At 45.1% G+C, this 23,798-nt stretch overlaps 1 protein-coding gene across 1 annotated transcript in view; it reads left to right on the top strand.

Moving 5' to 3' along the window:
• Positions 1–23,798, top strand: part of LOC115178319 (adhesion G protein-coupled receptor E1) — a 99,286-nt gene that overhangs the window by 50,611 nt on the left and 24,877 nt on the right. Inside the window, exons 4-6 of the mRNA XM_029739456.1 lie at positions 13,766–14,002; positions 19,682–19,810; positions 20,418–20,549. Coding sequence (XP_029595316.1) covers positions 13,766–14,002; positions 19,682–19,810; positions 20,418–20,549 — 498 coding nt within the window. The remainder of the gene's footprint in view (positions 1–13,765; positions 14,003–19,681; positions 19,811–20,417; positions 20,550–23,798) is intronic.

Below are 23,798 nucleotides of genomic sequence, written 5' to 3'. Positions count from 1 at the left end.
TATGTGTAGGTGGGGAGGGGGTGATAATGATATTATTCTATGTGTAAGTGAGGAAGGGGGGTGGATCATTTCTTTTGGGGGGGGTTGTTGTTAAGGTTTTTTGTTGTTGTTTTTTTAGGTGCGGTCGGAGTCCGCACCTTTGGGGTGGAGGGGGGGTTCTGTCACGTCCTGACCATAGTAAGTTGTTCTTTTCTATGGTAGAGTGGTCAGGGCGTGACGGGGTGTTTGTCCGTTTTTGTATTTCTATGTTTTGTTTCTAGTGTTGTATTTCTAGGTTGGGTTTAGTTTGGCATGACCTCCAATTAGAAGAGGCCGGTTGGCGTTGTCTCTAATTGGAGGCCGAATTTAAGTTCATGTTTAGAGAATCACTGGAGGAGATGTTAGGGAATCACTGTAGGAGAGGTTAGGAATCACTGGAGGAGCGATTAGGGAATCACTGGAGGATAGGTTAGGGAGTCACTGGAGGAGAGGTTAGGGAATCACTGGAGGAGAGGTTAGGGAATCACTGGAGGAGAGGTAAGGGAATCACTGGAGGAAAGGTTAGGGAATCACTGGAGGAGAGGTTAGGGAATCACTGGAGGAGAGGTTAGGGAGTCACTGGAGGAGAGGTTAGAGGATCACTGGAGGAGAGGTTAGGGAGTCACTGGAGGAGAGGTTAGAGGATCACTGGAGGATAGGTTAGGGAGTCACTGGATGAGAGGTTAGGGAGTCACTGGAGGAGAGGTTAGGGAGTCACTGGAGGAGAGGTTAGGGAATCACTGGAGGAGAGGTTAGGGAGTCACTGGAGGAGAGGTTAGGGAGTCACTGGAGGATAGGTTAGGGAGTCACTGGAGGAGAGGTTAGGGAATCACTGCTCTATCAACATGTTTCCTTCTCTCTTCAGACCTCGATGAGTGCCAGGAGACACCACAGGTTTGTGGCAGCAACACCATTTGCCTCAACACCTTCGGGAGCTACAACTGCCTGTGTCAACCTGGGTTCAGATTCTCTAATCACACTGTGAAGGTTAGTCACACAAGAGGTCATCATTGAGTATATGTGTCTTCTCTTGATTGATTGATTTATTGATTGACTTCTTTTGCTTAAACATCACTACGAACTGTATATATGTATTTATGGGAAGACTATACAGTCCATAGAGACTATAGCATTTGTGACTATAGAGACTATTGAGACTATGGATTCTAAGGGACTAAAGATGCTATAGTGACAATAGATACTATAGGGACTATAGCTACTATGGCAACCACAGAGACTAAAGCATTTATGTCTATATAGACGATTGAGACTATAGATACTGAGGGACTATAAGTACTAAAGAGGCTATAGAGACTATAGAGGAACCGCAGAAGAAGGTAACGACAAGAGAATAGTTGAAGATGCATAAGGATTAACCAGGGGGGACTACTGAGTGTGTTAGGGAATAGTACTAAGTGAATGTGGATGTGAGAGTTGTGTGACTGTTGAAATGACAGGTTAATATGTTTGAAATTTGGAAATTAAGAGATTGAAATGTAGATAATAACAGATTTATATTTGGAAAATAATTGGTAAGCTGAAGTTCAACAAAGGATTGAAATGTGGATAATAAGAGATATTATTAGTACTGAGTAAATGAGAGCTGTCAGGGGACTAGCCCCGGTATGAAAGAGGTGCGTGTCTGAATGAATACCCCAACTAGTTCCGTCCACCGGTTTGAAAGAGGTGCGTGTATGAATGAATACCCCAACTAGTTCCGTCCACCGGATTGAAAGAGGTGCGTGTATGAATGAATACCCCAACCAATTCTGTGAGCTGAGTTTTTAACGTTGTATAGGGATTCTGCGTGATGTGAAGATATAAAAGAACTATTACCAAATATACTATATGAATATTATAATGGGTTACTAGAGATGTGATGAAGTAACAATGTATGTTGAGTATAATGGGTTACTAGAGATTTGTTAATGTAATATGTTATTAGTGGCTTTCAGATAGCACTTTAATAATGTGATGTCTTAGTAGTTTGAAGAAGTGTGTTTGAATACAAGGTCACATGAGGAAAAGAGGAATTGAGACATACAGTATCATATTAGAGGCTGCCATCTGTCGTTTGGGTTAAAGATAAGCTTCCTGTGGACAAATAGATAAGCCGCCAGTGAAAATGAATGGTACTCACTGAACCCAAACAGGCTGTAAGGGACATTTGGGACAGAGATTCTATGACATTTGGGACAGAAAGAGCATATAGTACAAGTCAAAAGTTTGGACACGCCTACTCATTCAAGGGTTTTCTTTCTTTTTACTATTTTCTACTATGAAATAACACATATGGAATCATGTAGTAACCAAAAAAGTGTAAAACAAATGTAAAAAGTAGCCGCCTTTTGCGTTGATGACAGCTTTGCACACTCTTGGCATTCTCTCAAACAGCTTCATGACATAGTCACCTCTAATGCATTTCAATTAACAGGTTTGTTTGTTAAAAGTTCATTTGAGGAATTTATTTGTGTTTGAGCCAATCACTTGTGTTGTGACAAGGTAGGGGTGGTACACAGAAGATGGTCCTATTTGGTAAAAGACCAAGTCCACATTATGGCAAGAACAGTTCAAATAAGCAAAAAGAAACGACAGTCCATCAATAGTTTAAGCCGTGAATGTCAGTCAATGTGGAAAATTTCAAGAACTTTGAAAGTTTCATCAAGTGCAGTCGCAAAAACAATCAAGCGCTGTGATGAAACTGGCTCTCATGAGGACCGCCACAGGAAAGGAAAACCCAGAAATACCTTTGCTGCAGAGGATAAGTATTATAGTAACCAGCCTCAGAAATTGCAGCCCAAATAAATGCTTCACAGAGTTCAAGTAACAGACACATCTCAACATCAACTGTTCAAAGGAGACTGCATGAATCAGGCCTTCATGGTCAAATTGCTGCAAAGAAACCACTACTAAATGACACCAATAATAATAAGAGATTTGCTTGCACCAAGAAACAGACATTAAACTGGTGAAAATTTGTCCTTTGGTCTGATGAGTCCAAATTTGAGATTTTTGGTTCCAACCGCCGTGTCGTTGTGAGACAGAGAAGGTGAACGGATGATCTCCGCATGTGTGGTTCCCACCGTGAAGCATGGAGGAGAAGGTGTGATGGAGTGGGGGTGCTTTGCTGGTGACACGGTCTGTGATTTATTTAGAATTCAAGGCACACTTAGCAAGCATGGCTACCACAGCATTCTGCAGTGATACGCCATCCAATCTGGTTTGCACTTAGTGGGACTATCATTTGTTTTTCAACAGGACAATGACCCAACACACCTCCAGGCTGTGTAAGGGCTATTTGACCAAGAAGGAAAGTGACGGAGTGCTGCATCCGATGACCAGGCCTCCACAATCACCCGACCTCAACCCAATTTACATGGTTTGGGACGAGTTGTACCGCATAGTGAAGGAAAAGCAGCTAACAAGTGCTCAGCATATGTGGGAACTTCTTCAAGACTGACCTCTGACCCCATGACCCCTATCTTTTGGCCACATTCCAATCCAGACGTCTGCCGGAACTCACAGCTGTACCCATCACATGATATAGCAGCAATCTGATGCCTGACTGAGCTGTAAGTCCAGAACAGACTATGGGAGGAGCACAATACTACATAGAGCCATGACTACATGGAACTCTATTCCACATCAAGTAACTGATGCCAATAGTAAAATTTGACTAAAAAAATACACCTTATGGAACAGCGGGGACTGTGAAGCAACACAAACATAGACAAGTGCATATAAACACAAGATAACATACACAGTATACACACATGTACACATGGATTTGTGTTGTAGATAAGTGGTAGAAGAGTAGAGGCCTGAGGGCACACACTTAATTTGTTGTGAAATCTGTTATTAATGTATTGTAATGTTTTTAAAATTGCCTTCATTTTGATGGAAGAGGAAGAGTAGCTGCTGACTTGACAGGAACTAATGGGGATCCAGAATAAATACAAATACAGCGACGTAGCACACAGCCATTGGTTGAAGCAATGCAACGACTGCATTGTAGTCGGACTTGAACGTGACCCCGTACCCTAAACCAGTTTGAACTGTGACCCCACTACATCGTCTTGCATGCGGCAGAACTAAGACTCGGGGTGCATCCCAATAATCTCTCCTTTCTCGTGAAGGGTACACTTGTTCACTTTCCTTCACTGAACTCACGCTAGCATGCCTCCACCAATCAAATGCTTTTAGATTTGAAGTAGTGAACAAGTGTACACTTCAGAAGAAAGGAGAGAGTAGTGGCCTCAAGGGTGGAATGTTTCTTAACAATTTTCATTAATTTCGTAATTAATCAACTTTTTATAATTTTTTATGCCAAAACTCCAGTGTTTCTATTTTAAACGTTTTTGTTATATTACACTCTTTTGTGAAATACATAAAGTGTAATATTGGAATGCAAACTCAAAATTGTATAAAATTCTATATCTGACATGGTACAGGTGTCTTATATTTAGACAGTCAAATAACAATGGATATCTCAGAAAAAAGGATTTCGAGGAAATATATTACATTTTAAGTGAGGTCCTCCGGACCAGGATGAAGACCTAATGCGGCCCACTTGGCAAAATGAGTTTGACCCCCTGAACTAGACTGTTAGAGAGTTCACTACCCTCACTGATCCCCATGCTACTTCCTCAAACAGAGGTTACTGTTGTGCCCCTGCAAACCGCCCCATAAGGACAGGTCTAGGTTCAGTTTTACTGTGTAAGCCTGGATAAAGATGATCAGTAAGGGACTATATAAACTGATTTGAGTGTGGTGCTAATATTACAGTAGGGACTTTCCTCTGTTGCTGTAGATATCGTTATTCCATTGGCAGCTTCCTCTTTCTAGTGCTGAGGCCCAAATGACACACTTCTCCCTATATAGTGCACTACATTAGACCAGGGACCTATTCCCTATATAGTGCACTACATTAGACCAGGGCCCATAGAGCACTATATAATAGGGTGTCATTTGGGATGCGTCCTAGGATGGTTACCATGGTAACATTTCAGCACTGGTGTGCTGTGGGTTTCTGGGTGTTTCAATCTCCACCTCAAATTCCTCTCTGTCTCATGTCTTCATTTGTATCTTAGTTAGTTGGTATCTGATGGTAAACTTGGTTACCCATGGCAACAACTTGGATCTACTATGAGCATGATAAGGATGTGACAGTTTTCATTTGTATGTGTTGTGTGTTTTGGTGTGTTGTATTTGCATTTATTAAGGATCCCCATTAGTTCCAGCCAAGGCAGCAGCTACTCTTCCTGGGGTCCAGCAACATTAAAGCAGTTTAAAAACATTACAAAATATTCACAACAGATTTCACAACACACTGAGTGTGTGCCCTCAGACCCCTATTCCACTACCACATATCTACAACACAAAATTCATGTGTACATGTGTGTATAGTGCGTATGTTATTGTGTGTGTATGAGTGCTTATGTGTGTTGACAGCATTTCTTCTCTACTCGGTTGAGGCCATCACGCCACCCAAACAAACGACCCTTCTCTAACTCTCTCTCTCTCTGCGCTCTCTCTCTCTCTCTCTCTCTGCACTCTCTCTGCACTCTCTCTGCACTCTCTCTCTCTGCACTCTCTCTCTCTGCACTCTCTCTCTCTGCACTCTCTCTCTCTCTGCACTCTCTCTCTCTCTCTCTCTGCACTCTCTCTCTCTCTCTCTCTGCACTATCTCTCTCCCTCTCTCTGCACTCTCTCTCTCTCTGCACTCTCTCTCTGCTCTCTCTCTGCACTCTCTCTCTCTCTGCACTCTCTCTCTCTCTGCACTCTCTCTCTCTCTGCACTCTTTCTCTCTCTCTGCACTCTCTCTCCATCTCTCTCTGCACTCTCTCTCTCTCTGCACTCTCTCTCTCTCTCTCTGCACCCTCTCTCTGCACTCTCTCTCTCTCTGCACTCTCTCTCTCTGCACTCACTCTCTCTCTGCACTCACTCTCTCTCTCTGCACTCACTCTCTCTCTGCACTCACTCTCTCTCTCTGCACTCACTCTTTCTCTCTGCACTCACTTTCTCTCTCTGCACTCTCTCTCTCTCTGCACTCTCTCTCTGCACTCTCTCTCTGCACTCACTCTCTCTCTGCACTCTCACTCTCTCTCTGCACTCACTCTCTCTCTCTCTGCACTCTCTCTCTCTGCACTCTCTCTCTCTGTGCACATGTAACCGATGTGAAATGGCTAGTTAGTTAGCGGTGGTGCGCGCTAATAGCATTTCAATCAGTGACGTCACTCGCTCTGAGACTTGAAGTAGGGTTTCCCCTTGCGTTGCAACGGCCGTGGCTCTTGTGGCGCGATGGGTAACGATGCTTCGGTGGGTGTCAGTTGTTGATGTGTGCAAGGGTCCCTGGTTCGAGCCCAGGTTGGGGCGAAGAGAGGGACGAAACCTACACTGTTACACGCATTCTCTCTCTCTGCACTCACTCTCTCTGCACTCACTCTCTCTCTCTGCGCTCACTCTCTCTCTGCACTCTCTCTCTCTGCACTATGTTCCACTGGGCTTGTTTTCAGAAGCTATTCAGAGAAGTCTGAGAGAGAGAGAGACAGAGAGGGAGGGAGAGAGAGAGAACTGAGCAGTGAATGAGTAAACCTAATTTTCATGTCAAGAATAAGAGAGGGAACTGGATAGAGACAAGTGGTATGTGAAGAGAATAATACACACTAATCAGAAGATGTGGAGAGAAAGAGAGAGAAGGAGAGATGATGAGAGAAAGAGAGGGTGAAGGAGAGATGATGAGAGAAAGAGAGGGAAGGAGAGATGATGAGAGAAAGAGAGGGGGAAGGAGAGATGATGAGAGAAAGAGGGGGAAGGAGAGATGATGAGAGAAAGAGGGGGAAGGAGAGATGATGAGAGGGGGAAGGAGAGATGATGAGAGGGGGAAGGAGAGATGATGAGAGAAAGAGAGGGTGAAGGAGAGATGATGAGAGAAAGAGAGGGGGAAGGAGAGATGATGAGAGAAAGAGGGGGGGAAGGAGAGATGATGAGAGAAAGAGGGGGAAGGAGAGATGATGAGAGAAAGAGGGGGAAGGAGAGATGATGAGAGAAAGAGAGGGAGAAGGAGAGATGATGAGACAAAGAGAGGGGGAAGGAGAGATGATGAGAGAAAGAGAGGGGGAAGGAGAGATGATGAGAGAAAGAGGAGGAGAAGGAGAGATGATGAGAGGGAGAAGGAGAGATGATGAGAGAAAGGGGGAAGGAGAGATGATGATGAGAGAGAGGGGGAAGGAGAGATGATGAGAGAAAAGGAAGAAGAAAGAGGGAGAGAAAGATAAGAAGAAGAAGAGAGAAAGGGGTGAGATAGAAAGAGTGAGAGAAGGAGAGAGAGAGGGAGGAAAGAGAGATAAAGTGAAAAACAGAGAGAGGGGTAGTGTGAAACAGATAGAGGGAGAGTGTGAAATAGAGAGAGAGAGAGAGAGAGAGAAAGAGAGGGAGAGGAAGGAAAGAGAGAGAGAGAAGGTGAAAAACAGAGAGAGGGTGGAGGAGAGAAGAAGAGGTGAAACAGAAAAAGAGAACAAGGAGAGAGAGAGATAAGGGTGAAACAGAGAGAAAAGGGGGAAGAGTGTGAAAAAGAGAGAGGAGACGTTCTCTAACAGAAAGAGGGAGAGGAGAGGAGAGCAAAATAGTTGTTTTCTAACTCCATGTGGCTCACACTGAGAGCTCTCTCTAGAATATTTTATTTATTTTTCTTCTGTTCATGTTATCACCATGGATAATACAGAATAAAAACCTTGTTAAACTGGGATTTTCTTCAATCTGAATTCAACTGTAAAACAGATTTAATCTCAGACTGATTCTTCTTGTGGGACTAGTTTTATTAGGATCCTACTAGTTGTCTGGTGTGGATATAATACCAGTCTGTCTTTGAGATGGGGACCAGAACTTTTCTACTTATTCTGGGTGAGTCTAACCTTGTATATCTTTGGAACTTGACTATAGCATCTATGTTTGGGTGTGTGGTCGTGTGCGTGTTTGTGCGTATATGTGCGTGTGAGAGAGGGAGTCTAACGTTGTATATCTTTGTAACTTGACTACGTGTGTGTTGATGTGTGTGTGTGTTTGTGCATATGTGTGCATGTGAGAGAGTGACAAATAGATAGAAAGGTGGTATTTCATAATTCATTGTTAGTTATAGTTGAATGGCTACAGAATATTCCAACCATTTACCAACCATGGATATAGAGTGAATGTTACAACCCTATCTAAAACATGTATAAACTACAAGACTATCTACAATTATGTACTGAACAAACACGATCCAGAGCATCCCAAACATGCTCAATGGGTGACATGTCTGGTGAGTATGCAGGCCATGGAAGAATTGGGACATTTTCAGTAGAGTTCCTTGCAACATGGGGCAGTGCATTATCATGCTGAAACATGAGGTGATGGCGGCGGATGAATGGCACGACAATGGGCCTCAGGATCTCATCACGGTATCTCTGTGTATTCAAGTTGCCATCACTAAAATGCAATTGCGTTCGTTGTCCCGAGCTTATGACTGCCCATACCATAACCCCACCGCCACCATGGGGCACTGTGTTCACAATGCTGACATCAGCAAACCGCTCCCTAACACGACGTCATACATGTAGTCTGTGGTTGTTAGGCTTGTTGGACCAACTGACAAATTCTATAAAACTATGTTGGAGACTTATAGTAGAGAAATTAACATTCAATTCTCTGGCAATAGCTCTGGTGGACATTCCTAAAGTCAGCATGTCAATTACGCACTCCCTCAAAACTTTGAGAGACAAAATATTTTTGTCCGTATGGAAAATATCTGGGATATTTTATTTCATTTCTTGAAACATGGGACCAACACTTTACATGTCGCGTTTATATTTTTGTTCAGTGTATAGACAGTTTTAGTGTACTGTAGTGCATTCAGAAAGTGTTCAGACCCCTTGACTTTTTCCATCATTTGTTTTGTCACAGCCTAATTCTAAAATGGATTGAATATTTTTTTCCGCACACACAATACCCCATAAGGACAAGGCTAAACGTTTTTTTTATATTTTTTGATAATTTGTTAAAAGTAAAAACAGAAATACATTATTTACATAAGTATTCAGACCCTTTCCTATGAGACTCAATATTGAGCTCAGGTGCATCCTGTTTCCATTGATCATACTTGAGATGTTTCTCCAACTTGATTGGTCCAGCTGTGGGAAATGCAATTGCTTGGACGTGATTGGAAAGGCACACACCTGTCTACATAAGGTCCCACAGTTGAGCAAAACCAAGCCATGAGGTCAAAGGAATTGTCAGCAGAGCTCTGAGACAGGATTGTGTCGAGGCATAGATCTGGGGAAGGGTACCAAAATATGTCTGCAGCATTGAAGGTCCCTAAGAACACAGTGGCCTCAATCATTCTTAAATGGAAGAAGTCTGGAATCACCAACACTCTTCCTAGAGCTGGCCGCCTGGCCAAACTGAGCGATCGGGGGAGAAGGGCCTTGGTCAGGGAGGTGACCATGAACCCGATGGTCACTCTGACCGAGCTCCAGAGTTCCTCTGTGGAGATGGGAGAACCTTCCAGAAGGACAAATATGTCTGCAGCACTCCACCAATCGGGACTTCATGGTAGAGTGGCCAGACGGAAGCCACTCCTGAGTAAAAGGCACATGACAGCTCATTGGAGTTTGCCAAAATGCACCTAAAGACTCTCAGACCATTAAGGAACAATATTCTCTGGTCTGGTGAAACTAAGATTGAACTATTTGGCCTGAATGCCAAGCGTCACGTCTGGAGGAAACCTGGCACCATCCCTACGGTGAATCATGGTAGTGGCAGCATCATGTTGTGGGGATGTTTTTAAGCAGAAATGACTGGGAGACTAGTCAGGATCGAGGGAAAGATGAACGGAGCAAAGTACAGAGAGATCCTTGATGAAAACCTGCTCCAGAGCGCATAGAATCTTAGACTGGGACAATGGTTCACCTTCCAAACAGGACAACAACACTAAGCACACAGCCAAGATAACGCAGGAATGGCTTCAGGACAAGTCTGTAAACATCCTTGAGTGGCCTAGCCAGAGCCCGGAATTGAACTCGATCGAACATCTCTGGAGAGATCTGAAAACAGCTTTGCAGCGATGCTTCCCATCCAACCTGATAGAGCTTGAGAGAATCTGCAGAGAAGAATGGGAGAAACTCCCCAAATACAGGTGTGCCAAGTTTGTAGTGTCATATCCAAGAAGGCTCGAGGCTGTAATCACTGCCAAAGGTGCTTCAACAAATTACTGAGCAAAGGGTCTGAATACTTATGTAAATGTGATACACACTGCTCAAAAAAATAAAGGGAACACTTAAACAACACAATGTAACTCCAAGTCAATCACACTTCTGTGAAATCAAACTGTCCACTTAGGAAGCAACACTGATTGACAATAAATTTCACATGCTGTTGTGCAAATGGAATAGACAACAGGTGGAAATTATAGGCAATTAGCAAGACACCCCCAATAAAGAAATGGTTCTGCAGGTGGGGACCACAGACCACTTCTCAGTTCCTATGCTTCCTGGCTGATGTTTTGGTCACTTTTGAATGCTGGCGGTGCTTTCACTCTAGTGGTAGCATGAGATGGAGTCTACAACCCACACAAGTGGCTCAGGTAGTGCAGCTCCTCCAGGATGGCACATCAATGCGAGCTGTAGCAAGAAGGTTTGCTGTGTCTGTCAGCGTAGTGTCCAGAGCATGGAGGCGCTACCAGGAGACAGGCCAGTACATCAGGAGACGTGGAGGAGGCCGTAGGAGGGCAACAACCCAGCAGCAGGACCGCTACCTCCGCCTTTGTGCAAGGAGGAGCAGGAGGAGCACTGCCAGAGCCCTGCAAAATGACCTCCAGCAGGCCACAAATGTGCATGTGTCTGTTCAAACGGTCAGAAACAGACTCCATGAGGGTGGTATGAGGGCCCGACATCCACAGGTGGGGTTGTGCTTACAGCCCAACACCGTGCAGGACGTTTGGCATTTGCCAGAGAACACCAAGATTGGCAAATTCGCCACTGGCGCCCTGTGCTCTTCACAGATGAAAGCAGGTTCACACTGAGCACATGTGACAGAGTCTGGAGACGCCGTGGAGAACGTTCTGCTGCCTGCAACATCCTCCAGAATGACCGGTTTGGCGGTGGGTCAGTCATGGTGTGGGGTGGCATTTCTTTGGGGGGCCGCACAGCCCTCCATGTGCTCGCCAGAGGTAGCCTGACTGCCATTAGGTACCGAGATGAGATCCTCAGACCCCTTGTGAGACCATATGCTGGTGCGGTTGGCCCTGGGTTCCTCCAATTGCAAGACAATGCTAGACCTCATGTGACTGGAGTGTGTCAGCAGTTCCTGCAAAAGGAAGGCATTGATGCTATGGACCGCCCGTTCCCCAGACCTGAATCCAGTTGAGCACATCTGGGACATCATGTCTTGCTCCATCCACCAACGCCACGTTGCACCACAGACTGTCCAGGAGTTGGCGGATGCTTTTGTCCAGGTCTGGGAGGAGATCCCTCAGGAGACCATCTGCCACCTCATCAGAAGCATGCCCAGGCGTTGTAGGGAGGTCATACAGGCACGTGGAGGCCACACACACTACTGAGCCTCATTTTGACTTGTTTTAAGGACATTACATTAACCTCTTGTCGTTCGCCTAGGATAGGGGGCGCTACAGCGATTTTAAAAAAAAATTCGTGCCCATTTTAAACGGCCTCCTACTCAAACTCAGAAGCTAGGATATGCATATAATTAATACTTGTGGATAGAAAACACCCTAAAGTTTCTAAAACTGTTTGAATGGTGTCTGTGAGTATAACAGAACTCATATGGCAGTCAAAACCCCGAGACCGATCGTAACAGGAAGTGGAATTCTGAATTGCGGACTCAACTTCATCTCGTTGCCTATAAATCACAGAGTGAGCAATGGTTCATTGAGCACTTCCTATTGCTTCCACTAGATGTCCCCAGTCTTTACAAAGTGGTTTGAGTTTCCTACTGTTAAAACTGACTGAATGACACGCTGTGGAACGTGGTCACACGGAGAGGGCCATCACCATTATGACGCCGGTGCCCCTGGCTACCCTCCCTTTTCGAAACATTTTGAAAGACAATGCAATCTTCCCCCTTGAATCTTATTGGAGCTCTAGTTGAAAAAGGCCCTAAAGATTTATGTTATACAACGTTTGACATGTTTGAACGAACCTACATTTTTTTTAAAAATGATTTTTTTCCGAAAGAGGTGTCCCGCGCACGTCGGAACTTTTGGTACAGCCTTCAGAACTCGCTAACAAGAACAAGCTATTGGAACATAAAGGATTAATTTTTTCGAATGAAAATACATTTGTTGTGGACCTGGGATACCTAGAAGTGCTTTCTGATGAAGATAATCAAAGGTAAGGGATTATTGACAATAGTATACAAGACTAGATTTGATATGCGATTGTTCCAAGATGGCGCTGACCTGTAACGGTAGCCTATTTTTCTGAGTATCGCATCCCCTTTTATCGCAAAGTGTGATTACCCAGTAAAGTTATTTTTAAATCTGGCATTACAGGTGCTTTCAAGAGATATTCATCTATAAATCTTAGAATGACAATATTACATTTTAAAATTTCGAATAGTAATTTAGTAAATTGTAGCGCTGTTTCACCAGATGCATTTGAGGGAAAATAGTTAATCAACGTTACGCGCCGATGTAAAATTCTGTTTTTATATATAAATATGAACTTTATCGAACAAAAGAATGCATGTATTGTGTAACATGATGTCCTAGTAGTGTCATCTGAAGAAGTTTGTCAAAGGTTCGTGCTGCATTTAGCTGTTTTTTGGTTATTTGTGATGCATGTGGTTGGTCGGAAAATGGCTATGTGGCTACTTTTACGATATACTCCTCTAACATAATGTAATGTTTTGCTTTTGCTGTAAAGCCTTTTTGAAATCGGACAACGTGGTTCGATTCAGGAGAGGTGTATCTATAAAACGATATAACATAGTCCTATATTTGAAAAAAAATATATATAAAATGTTGTTATGCTAATTGGGTTAGGATTTTTCGCTGGATGTCCGCATACGGGACGGAGCCCGACCAGGGGTTAAAGTTGGATCAGCCTGTAGTGTGGTTTTCCACTTTAAATTTGAGTGTGACTCCAAATCCAGACCTCCATGGGTTGATAAATTGGATTTCCATTGATTATTTTTGTGTGATTTTGTTGTCAGCACATTCAACTATGTAAAGAAAAAAGTATTGGTTGAATCTCTCTCTCTCTCTCTCTCTCTCTCTCTCTCTCTCTCTCTCTCTCTCTCTCTCTCTCTCTCTCTCTCTCAGGTCTTCATTTAACTCTAGCACAGATGAGACAGCCAAGGCCATGCTAGCCCTGAGCCCTGACCTCTAACCCCCGACTCCTGACCTCTAACCCCATGACCCCTATCTTTTGGCCACATTCCAATCCAGACATCTGCCTGAACTCACAGCTGTACCCATAACATGAAATAGCAGCAATCAGATGCCCGACAGCTGGCAGTGATTTACCCACTGCAGTAAATCAATAGCACATACACAGGTTGTTGTTCTGGAATGTACTTTTTTCTTCTCTGTTTCTTATTTTTCTTCTCACTGGGATGTGTTCAGTTGTCTGCCTCCTCCTCACTTCTCTCCTCAAGTGTTTATGTTAATGTTTGTGCATTCTCTCTCTCTCTCTCTCTCTCTCTCTCTCTCTCTCTCTCTCTCTCTCTCTCTCTCTCTCTCTCTCTCTCTCAGGTCTTCATTTAACTCTACTGGGGAACCTGGAGGCCATAGATTGTAAACCTGGCTTGACATTCAAAACAAGAAAATCATGTGTTGATATAGATGAGTGTAAAGAGTGGGACAGTACCCCACCCTGTGGAAGTAATACCACGTGTTACAACACACAGGGGAGCTTCTACTGTCAGTGTCTACCTGGGTTCATATCCACAACAACTTTCAAGTTTACTCCTCTCACTGGGGAGTGTAAGGGTGAGTATTCAAGTGTGTGTGTGTGTGAATGTTACATGTCGAGGGAACAATCCGTTACTTGTTCAGCGTACTCTTATCTGTGCAGTACTGAGTTTGTAGAGAATGTTAAAACTTCTTAAGACCCTCAAACACGTGAGCGGGACCGAGTTTAGTGAAAAATCAGAGCGCCATATTCAAAACCACAAATCTAATAATTTCTACTTCTCAAACATAGGACTATCTTACACCGTTTTATAGATACACTTCTCCTGAATCGAACCACGTTGTCCGATTTCAAAAAGGCTTTACAGCGAAAGCAAAACATTACATTATGTTAGGAGAGTACATCGACACAAATAACCACACCGCTATTTTCCGACCAACCACATGCATCACAAATAACCAAAACACAGCTAAATGAAACACTAACCTTTGACAATCTTCATCAGATGACACTCCTAGGACATCATGTTACACAATACATGCATTCTTTTGTTCTATCAACTTTATATTTATATATAAAAACAGCATTTTACATTGGCGCGTGATGTTCAGAAAATATTTTCCATCCAACACCGCCGGTGAATCAACGCTACAATTTACTAAATTACTATTCGAAAACATTTTTTTTAAATAATATTGTCATTCAAAGAATTATAGATTAACACTGCGTGAATGCAACCGCATTGCCAGATTTAAAAATAACTTTACTGGGAAATCACACTTTGCAATAAACTAGGTACTATGCTCAGAAAAATAGGCTAGGCGATACAGACTAGCGCCATCTTGGAACCATTTACAATCATAAATTGTATTAAAAATATTCCCATACCTTTAATAATCTTCATCAGAAGGCACTTCCAGGAACCCCAGGTCCACAACAAATGTTGTTTTGTTCGATAAAGTCCATAATTTATGTACAAATAGCTCCTTGTTGTTCGCGCGTTCAGTTAGCTACTCCAAATGTACGAAGCGCGCGGACAATTTCACGACGATAGTCAAAAAAATATATATTTACATTCGTTCAAACATGTCAAACGTTGTATAGCATCAATCTTTAGGGCCTTTAGAACGTGAAGATTCAGTAATATTCCAACTGGAGGAAACCAGTGTCGTGAAAAACGTTTTGGAAAACAGCTAACTCTCACGTGGACGCGCACCCAATGAACAGATGTCCTTCCCTGTGTGACCAACTTTCCGGCCTTCCTGTTGGGTCTCTGTTCACCATAGAATCCTCAAACAACTTTGTAATGACTGTTGACATCTAGTGGAAGCCTTAGGAAGTGCACAATGATTACTGAGTCACTGTGTGCTCAATAGGCAAAGACTTGAATAGAGCCCACACATCCAGATTTCCACTTCCTGTTAGGATTTCTCTCAGGTTTTTTGCTTGCCATATGAGTTCTGTTATACTCACAGACACAACTCAAACGGTTTTAGAAACTTCAGAGTGTTTTCTTTCCAAATCTAGTAATAATATGCATATCCTAGCTTCTGAGTTTGAGTAGGAGGCAGTTTAATATGGGCAAATATTTTTTCCGAAATTCTCAATACTGCCCCCTATCCTTCAGGAGCTGTAAGATTAATAATCATCAACTTTTTGGGGGTGATAATGATATTATTCTATGTGTAGGTGGGGAAGGGGGTGATAATGATATTATTCTATGTGCAGGGGTGGAGGGGGTGATAATGATGTTATTCTATGTGTAGGTGGGGAGGGGGGTGATAATGATATTATTCTATGTGCAGGTGGGGAGAGGGGAGGAGGGGGTGATAATGATATTATTCTATGTGTAGGTGAGGATGGGGGTGATAATGATATTAGTGTAGGTGGGGAGGGGGGTGGATAATGATATTATTCTATGTGTAGGTGAGGAGGGGGGTGGATAATGATATTATTCCATGTGTAGGTGAGGAGGGGGGTGGATAATGATATTATTCTATGTGTAGGTGAGGAGGGGGGTGGATAATTTTTGGGGGGAGGGGGTTGTTGTTAAAGTTTTTATTTATTTTTTTAGGTGCGGTCGGAGTCCGCACCTTTGGGGTGGGGGGTGGGGGGGTACTGTCACGTCCTGACCATAGTAAGTTGTTATTTTCTATGGTAGAGTGGTCAGGGCGTGACAGGGGGTGTTTGTCCGTTTTTGTGTTTCTATGTTTTGTTTCTAGTGTTGTATTTCTAGGTTGGGTTTAGTTTGGCATGACCTTCAATTAGAAGCAGCCGATTGTCGTTGTCTCTAATTGGAGGCCATATTTAAGTTGATGTTTATCCCACTTGTGTTTTGTGGGTGTTATATTTTGTGAGTGTGTTTGTTCCACCTGCGTCATGGTTTGTTGTTTTGTCCTTAAGTTTACTTTGTTATTTGCATTAGGTTTCACTATCTAATAAATATGTGGAACGAAACCGACGCTGCATTTTGGTCCAATCATTTGAACAGCCGTGACGGGGGGGGGTGATAACGATATTATTCTATGTGTAGGTGAGGATGGGGGTGATAATGATATTATTCTATGTGTAGGTGGGGAGGGGGTGGATAATGATATTATTCTATGTTTAGGTGGGGAGGGGGGTGATAATGATATTCTTCTATGTGTAGGTGGGGAGGGGGGTGGTAATGATATTATTATATGTATGTTTTGTCATTGTGATTAAATGTATTGAAGTACTCATGTGGAAGAAACAGCAACAGCCATGTGTGAGGTTAGGGTCTCGGTTTAGCTTGTGTTTGTGTGTGTGTGCATGTTTGTGTGAATGTTACATGTCATGGGAACAAAACATTGCTTTTGCAATATCTCCTCTGTTCTGTGACATAGTGAGAGTTTGTAGAGCAGTGATTCCCCAACTTCTCCTCTAGAACCCACAGACAGTCCTCTTCTTCGATGTATTCCACAACTAGCACAGCTGACTCTAATGGTCACCTGATCATCAAGCCTTTCATTCCTTAAATCAACTACTTTAGTTCTGGAATTCATCAAATACGTGGACTGTCTTGAGGTACTGGAGGAGAGGTTAGAGTTTCACTGGAGGGCAGGTTAGAGTTTCACTGGAGGAGAGGTTAGAGTTTCACTGGAGGGCAGGTTAGAGTTTCACTGGAGGAGAGGTTAGAGTTTCACTGGAGGGCAGGTTAGGGAGTCACTGGAGGGCAGGTTAGGGAGTCACTGGAGGAGAGGTTAGGGAGTCACTGGAGGAGAGGTTAGGGAATCACTGGAGGAGAGGTTAGGGAGTCACTGGAGGAGAGGTTAGGGAGTCACTGGAGGAGGGGTTAGGGAGTCACTGGAGGAGAGTTTAGGGAGTCTCTGGAGGAGAGGTTAGGGAGTATCTGGAGGAGAGGTTAGGGAGTCACTGGAGGAGAGGTTAGGGAGTCTCTGGAGGAGAGGTTAGGGAGTATCTGGAGGACAGGTTAGGGAGTCACTGGAGGAGAGTTTAGGGAGTCTCTGGAGGAGAGGTTAGGGAGTATCTGGAGGAGAGGTTAGGGAGTCACTGGAGGAGAGGTTAGGGAGTCTCTGGAGGAGAGGTTAGGGAGTATCTGGAGGACAGGTTAGGGAGTCTCTGGAGGAGAGGTTAGGGAGTATCTGGAGGACAGGTTAGGGAATCACTGGAGGACATGGTTAGGGAATCACTGGAGGGCAGGTTAGGGAGTCTCTGGAGGACAGGTTAGGGAGTCTCTGGAGGACATGGTTAGGGAATCACTGGAGGAGAGGTTAGGGAGTCTCTGGAGGAGAGGTTAGGGAGTCACTGGAGGAGAGGTTAGGGAGTCACTGGAGGAGAGGTTAGGGAGTCACTGGAGGAGAGGTTAGGGAGTCACTGGAGGAGAGGTTAGGGAATCACTGGAGGAGAGGTTAGGGAGTCACTGGAGGAGAGGTTAGAGGATCACTGGAGGAGAGGTTAGGGAGTCACTGGAGGAGAGGTTAGGGAGTATCTGGAGGAGAGGTTAGGGAGTCACTGGAGGAGAGGTTAGGGAGTCTCTGGAGGAGAGGTTAGGGAGTATCTGGAGGACAGGTTAGGGAGTCACTGGAGGAGAGTTTAGGGAGTCTCTGGAGGAGAGGTTAGGGAGTATCTGGAGGAGAGGTTAGGGAGTCACTGGAGGAGAGGTTAGGGAGTCTCTGGAGGAGAGGTTAGGGAGTATCTGGAGGACAGGTTAGGGAGTCTCTGGAGGAGAGGTTAGGGAGTATCTGGAGGACAGGTTAGGGAATCACTGGAGGACATGGTTAGGGAATCACTGGAGGGCAGGTTAGGGAGTCTCTGGAGGACAGGTTAGGGAGTCTCTGGAGGACATGGTTAGGGAATCACTGGAGGAGAGGTTAGGGAGTCTCTGGAGGAGAGGTTAGGGAGTCACTGGAGGAGAGGTTAGGGAGTCACTGGAGGAGAGGTTAGGGAGTCACTGGAGGAGAGGTTAGGGAGTCACTGGAGGAGAGGTTAGGGAATCACTGGAGGAGAGGTTAGGGAGTCACTGGAGGAGAGGTTAGAGGATCACTGGAGGAGAGGTTAGGGAGTCACTGGAGGAGAGGTTAGGGAGTATCTGGAGGAGAGGTTAGGGAGTCACTGGAGGAGAGGTTAGGGAGTCACTGGAGGAGAGGTTAGGGAGTCACTGGAGGAGAGGTTAGAGGATCACTGGAGGAGAGGTTAGGGAGTCACTGGAGGAGAGGTTAGGGAGTCACTGGAGGAGAGGTTAGGGAATCACTGGAGGAGAGGTTAGGGAGTCACTGGAGGAGAGGTTAGGGAGTCACTGGAGGGCAGGTTAGGGAGTCTCTGGAGGAGAGGTTAGGGAGTCACTGGAGGAGAGGTTAGGGAGTCACTGGAGGGCAGGTTAGGGAGTCTCTGGAGGAGAGGTTAGGGAGTCACTGGAGGAGGGGTTAGGGAGTCACTGGAGGAGAGGTTAGGGAGTCACTGGAGGAGAGGTTAGGGAGTCACTGGAGGAGAGGTTAGGGAGTCACTGGAGGAGAGGTTAGGGAGTCACTGGAGGAAAGGTTAGGGAGTCACTGGAGGAGGGGTTAGGGAGTCACTGGAGGAGAGGTTAGGGAGTCACTGGAGGAGAGGTTAGGGAGTCACTGGAGGAGAGGTTAGGGAGTCACTGGAGGAGAGGTTAGGGAATCACTGGAGGAAAGGTTAGGGAGTCACTGGAGGAGAGGTTAGAGAGTCACTGGAGGAGAGGTTAGAGTTTCACTGGAGGAGAGGTTAGGGAGTCACTGGAGGAGAGGTTAGAGTTTCACTGGAGGAGAGGTTAGGGAGTCACTGGAGGAGAGGTTAGGGAGTCACTGGAGGAGAGGTTAGGGAGTCACTGGAGGAGAGGTTAGGGAGTCACTGGAGGAGAGGTTAGAGGATCACTGGAGGAGAGGTTAGGGAGTCACTGGAGGAGAGGTTAGGGAGTCACTGGAGGAGAGGTTAGGGAATCACTGGAGGAGAGGTTAGGGAGTCACTGGAGGAGAGGCTAGGGAGTCACTGGAGGAGAGGTTAGGGAGTCACTGGAGGAGAGGTTAGGGAGTCACTGGAGGAGAGGTTAGGGAGTCACTGGAGGAGAGGTTAGGGAGTCACTGGAGGAGGGGTTAGGGAGTCACTGGAGGAGAGGTTAGGGAGTCACTGGAGGAGAGGTTAGGGAGTCACTGGAGGATAGGTTAGGGAGTCACTGGAGGAGAGGTTAGGGAGTCACTGGAGGAGAGGTTAGGGAGTCACTGCTCTATCAACATGTTTCCTTCTCTCTTCAGACCTCGATGAGTGCCAGGAGACACCACAGGTTTGTGGCAGCAATGCCAGTTGCCTCAACACCTTCGGGAGCTACAACTGCCAGTGTCAACCTGGGTTCAGATTCTCTAATCACACTGGACATTGTGCAGGTGAGTCCAACAAGAAGGCATCACTGTGTTTATGTGTTCGATCGATGACATTAGGAAAAGCCCTTGTTTTCTGTACATATGGCATGGCCTTTTCCCACCAGATAGGTTGGAAGAAAAGAGGTTAAGATTAGAACCCTCTCATACACAGCAGAGCACAATACTACTGGTGTCTAAGTACTCTCTCTCTCCCCTCCCTCTCTCTCTCCCCTCCCCCTCTCTCTCCCCTCCCCTCTCTCTCTCTCCCCTCCCCTTCTCTCTCTCTCTCCCTCTCTCTCTCTCTCCCCTCCCCCCTCTCTCTCCCCTCCCTCTCTCCCCTCCCTCTCTCTCTCCCCTCCCTCTCTCTCTCTCTCCCCTCCCTCTCTCTCTCTCCCCTCCCTCCCTCTCTCTCTCCCCTCCCTCTCTCCCCTCCCTCTCTCTCTCTCTCTCTCCCCTCCCTCTCTCTCTCTCTCTCTCTCCCCTCCCTCTCTCTCTCTCTCTCCCTCTCCCCTCCTCTCTCTCTCTCCCTCTCCCTCTCCTCCTCTTTCTCTCTCTCTCGCTCCCTCTCTCTCCCTCTCCCCTCCTCTCTCTCTCCCTCTCCCCTCCTCCTCTCTCTCTCTCTCTCCCTCAGACACAGATGAGTGTAATGAAACTGCTGGTATCTGTGGAGAGAGAGGGACCTGTCAGAACCAGGAAGGAAGCTACAGTTGCCTCTGTCGAACTGGATACAGTAATTATGGCAACGAACAGGCTAGGTGCTCAGGTGAGGAAAGACTCTGGTACCATGATGCACTGCTTCCCACGATACGGTACAGTAAGGTACGATAACTTTGTCTGTCTTAGAATAGGAACTAGAACAGGCTTCCTATTTGAACAGTCTTACATTAAGTCTATATCTAACATAACATAACACACGTCGTCTAGCAGATGCTTTTATTCAAAAGCGACTTACAGTAAAGGAGTGGATACATTTTCACAAGTGTGGCCCCAGCAGAAATCGAACCCACAACCCTTGGCAATGCTCTACCAACAGAGCCACACAGGATCAAAAGGCTGTCTAGACCAGGGGAGTCAAACATACGGCCCATTAAACGATCTCAATCAATATTTAAATTACTAAAACTTGACTGTGTTGAATTGATAATTGACCTACATGTATGTTCTCTCTCATCTGTGCAGTTGTTAACTCAAATCAAATCAAATTGTATTTGTCACATGCGCTGAGTACAACCGGTGTAGACATTACTGTGAAACGCTTACTTACAAGTCTTTAACCAACAATGCAGTTTTAAGACAAATAAGTAAAAATAGATAAGTAACATTTTTTTTTTAATAATTAAAGAGCAGCAGTAAAATAACAATAGCGATGCTAAATACAGGGGGTACCAGTACAGAGTCAATCTGCGGGGGCACCGGTTAGTCAAGGTAATTGAGGTAATATGTAGATATAAGTAGAGTTAAAGTGACTCTGCATAGATAATAAACAAAGAGTAACAGCAGCGTAAAAGAGAGGGGGGGGGCAATGCAAATAGTCTGGGTAGCCATTTGAATAGCTGTTCAGGAGTCTTATGGCTTGGGGGTAGAAGCTGTTTAGAAGCCTCTTGGACCTAGACTTGGCGCTCCGGTACCACTTGCTGGAGAGAACAGCCTATGACTAGGGTGGCTGGAGTCTTTGACAATTTTTAGGGCCTTCCTCTGACACCGCCTGGTATAGAGGTCCTGGATGGCAGGAAGCTTGGCCCCAGTGATGTACTGGGCCGTACGCACTACCTTCTGTAGTACCTTGCGGTCGGAGGCCGAGCAGTTGCCATACCAGGCAGTGATGCAACCAGTCAGGATGCTCTCAATGGTGCAGATGTAGAACGTTTTGAGGATCTGAGGACCCATGCAAATTTCAGTCCTGGGGGGGGGCAATAGGCGTTGTCGTGCCCTCTTCACGACTGTCTTGGTGTGTTTGGACCATGATAGTTTGTTGGTGATGTGAACACCAAGGAACTTGACGATCTCAACCTGCTCCACTACAGCCCCGTCGATGAGAATGGGGGCGTGCTCGGTCCTCCTTTTCCTGTAGTCCACAATCACAATAACTGTCATCCAAATGAAAGCTAGGCAGTCAGTGAGCATCTAAAATTCCAAAAGCAATGGATATTTTGGAAAATTGGACGCCGAGGGAATATATCCAATTTTAAGTGCGGTCCTCCGGACCTCGTTGAAGGCCACTTGGCAAAATGAGTTTGACCCCCCTGAACTAGACTGTTAGAGAGTTCACTACCCTCACTGATCCCCATGCTACTTCCTCAAACAGAGGTTACTGTTGTGCCACTGCAAACCACCTCATAAGGACAGGTCTAGGTTCAGTTTTACTGTGTAAGCCTGGATAATGATGATCAGTAAGGGACTATGTAAACTGATCTGAGTGTGGTGCTTATATTACAGTAGGGACTTTCCTCTGTTGCTGTAGATACCGTTATTCCACTGGCAGGTTCCTCTTTCTAGTGCTGAGGCCCAAATGACACCATTTTCCCTATATAGTGCACTACATTAGACCAGGGCCCTATTCCCTATATAGTGCATTACATTAGACCAGGGCCCATAGAGCACTATATAATAGGTTGTCATTTGGGATGCGTCCCAGGATGGTTACCATGGTAACATTTCATCACTGGTGTGCTGTGGGTTTCTGGGTGTTTTTATCTCCACCTCAACTTCCTCTCTGTCTCATGTTGTCATAAATGTTGAAGCCGTGTTGAATGGACCAAACTGCAGGTGGAATGTGGATACTCATCTTTTAATGTAAAGAATAATAAATTAAAGCAAAGTATACACAGGGAAACAATAAACACGAAAGTCACGACAGGCTAACTACAAACAAAAAAGACTAGCAGTGTTAGCACAACCACCCACAAACCCAAGTGACAAACATACTCCTAAATATATGACTCCCAATCAGGAACAACAATCCCCAGCTGTTCCTGATCAGGAGTCACAAGACTAACACAGAAACAGACATACTAGACAACACATACAGACTTCTTCTGCCATGTTCTGACCAAAATACTACACCACTACTCCCTCTGCTGGTCAGGACGTGACACATGTCTTCATTTGTACCTTAGTTAGTTGGTATCTGTTGGTTAACATGGTTACCCATGGCAACAACTTGGAGCTACTATTGTGGTGTGTATTGTGGTGTGTTTTGTGGTGTGTTGTGTGGTGTGTTGTGGCATGTCTTGTGGGGTATGTATGGGTGTCTGAGCTGTGTGCCAGTAGTTCAAACAGACAGTGTGTTGTGTGGTGTAGTGTGTGGTGTGTTGTTGTTGTGTGTGTTGTGGTGTGGTTTTGTGGTGTGTTGGTGTGGTGTGGTGTTGTGGTGTTGTTGTGTGTGTTGTTGTGGTTTGGTTTTGTGGTGTGTTGTTGTGCATGTTGTTGTGGTGTGGTGTTGTTGTTGTGGTGTGTATTGTGGTGTGTTGTGTGATGTGTTGTGGCATGTCTTGTGGGGTATGTATGGGTGTCTGAGCTGTGTGCCAGTAGTTCAAACAGACAGTGTGTTGTGTAATGTGTGGTGTGTTGTTGTTGTGTGTGTTGTGGTTTTGTGGTGTGTTGGTGTGGTGTGGTGTTGTGGTGTTGTTGTGTGTGTTGTTGTGGTTTGGTTTTGTGGTGTGTTGTTGTGCATGTTGTTGTGGTGTGGTGTTGTTGTTGTGGTGTGGTGTTGTGGTGTGTTGTTGTGGTGTGTTGTTGTGGTGTGTTGTTGTGGTGTGTTGTTGTGTTGTTGTATATTTTGTTGTGGTGTGTTGTTGTGGTGTGGTGGTGTGGTGTTGCGGTGTGTTGTTGTTGTTGTGGTGTTGTGGTGTTGTTATGGTGTGTTGTTGATGTGGTGTGGTGTTGCGGTGTGTTGTTGTGTGTGTTGTGGTTTTGTGGTGTGTTGTTGTGCATGTTGTTGTGGTGTGGTGTGGTGTTGTAGTGTGGTGTTGTGGTGTGGTGTTGTGGTGTGTTGTTATGTTGTGGTGTGGTG

The sequence above is a fragment of the Salmo trutta genome, chromosome 38 (assembly GCF_901001165.1).
Source record: "Salmo trutta chromosome 38, fSalTru1.1, whole genome shotgun sequence".
NCBI lineage: Eukaryota > Metazoa > Chordata > Actinopteri > Salmoniformes > Salmonidae > Salmo > Salmo trutta.
Note: the sequence above shows the minus strand (reverse complement) of the source record. Positions and strands in the feature narration are given on the sequence as shown.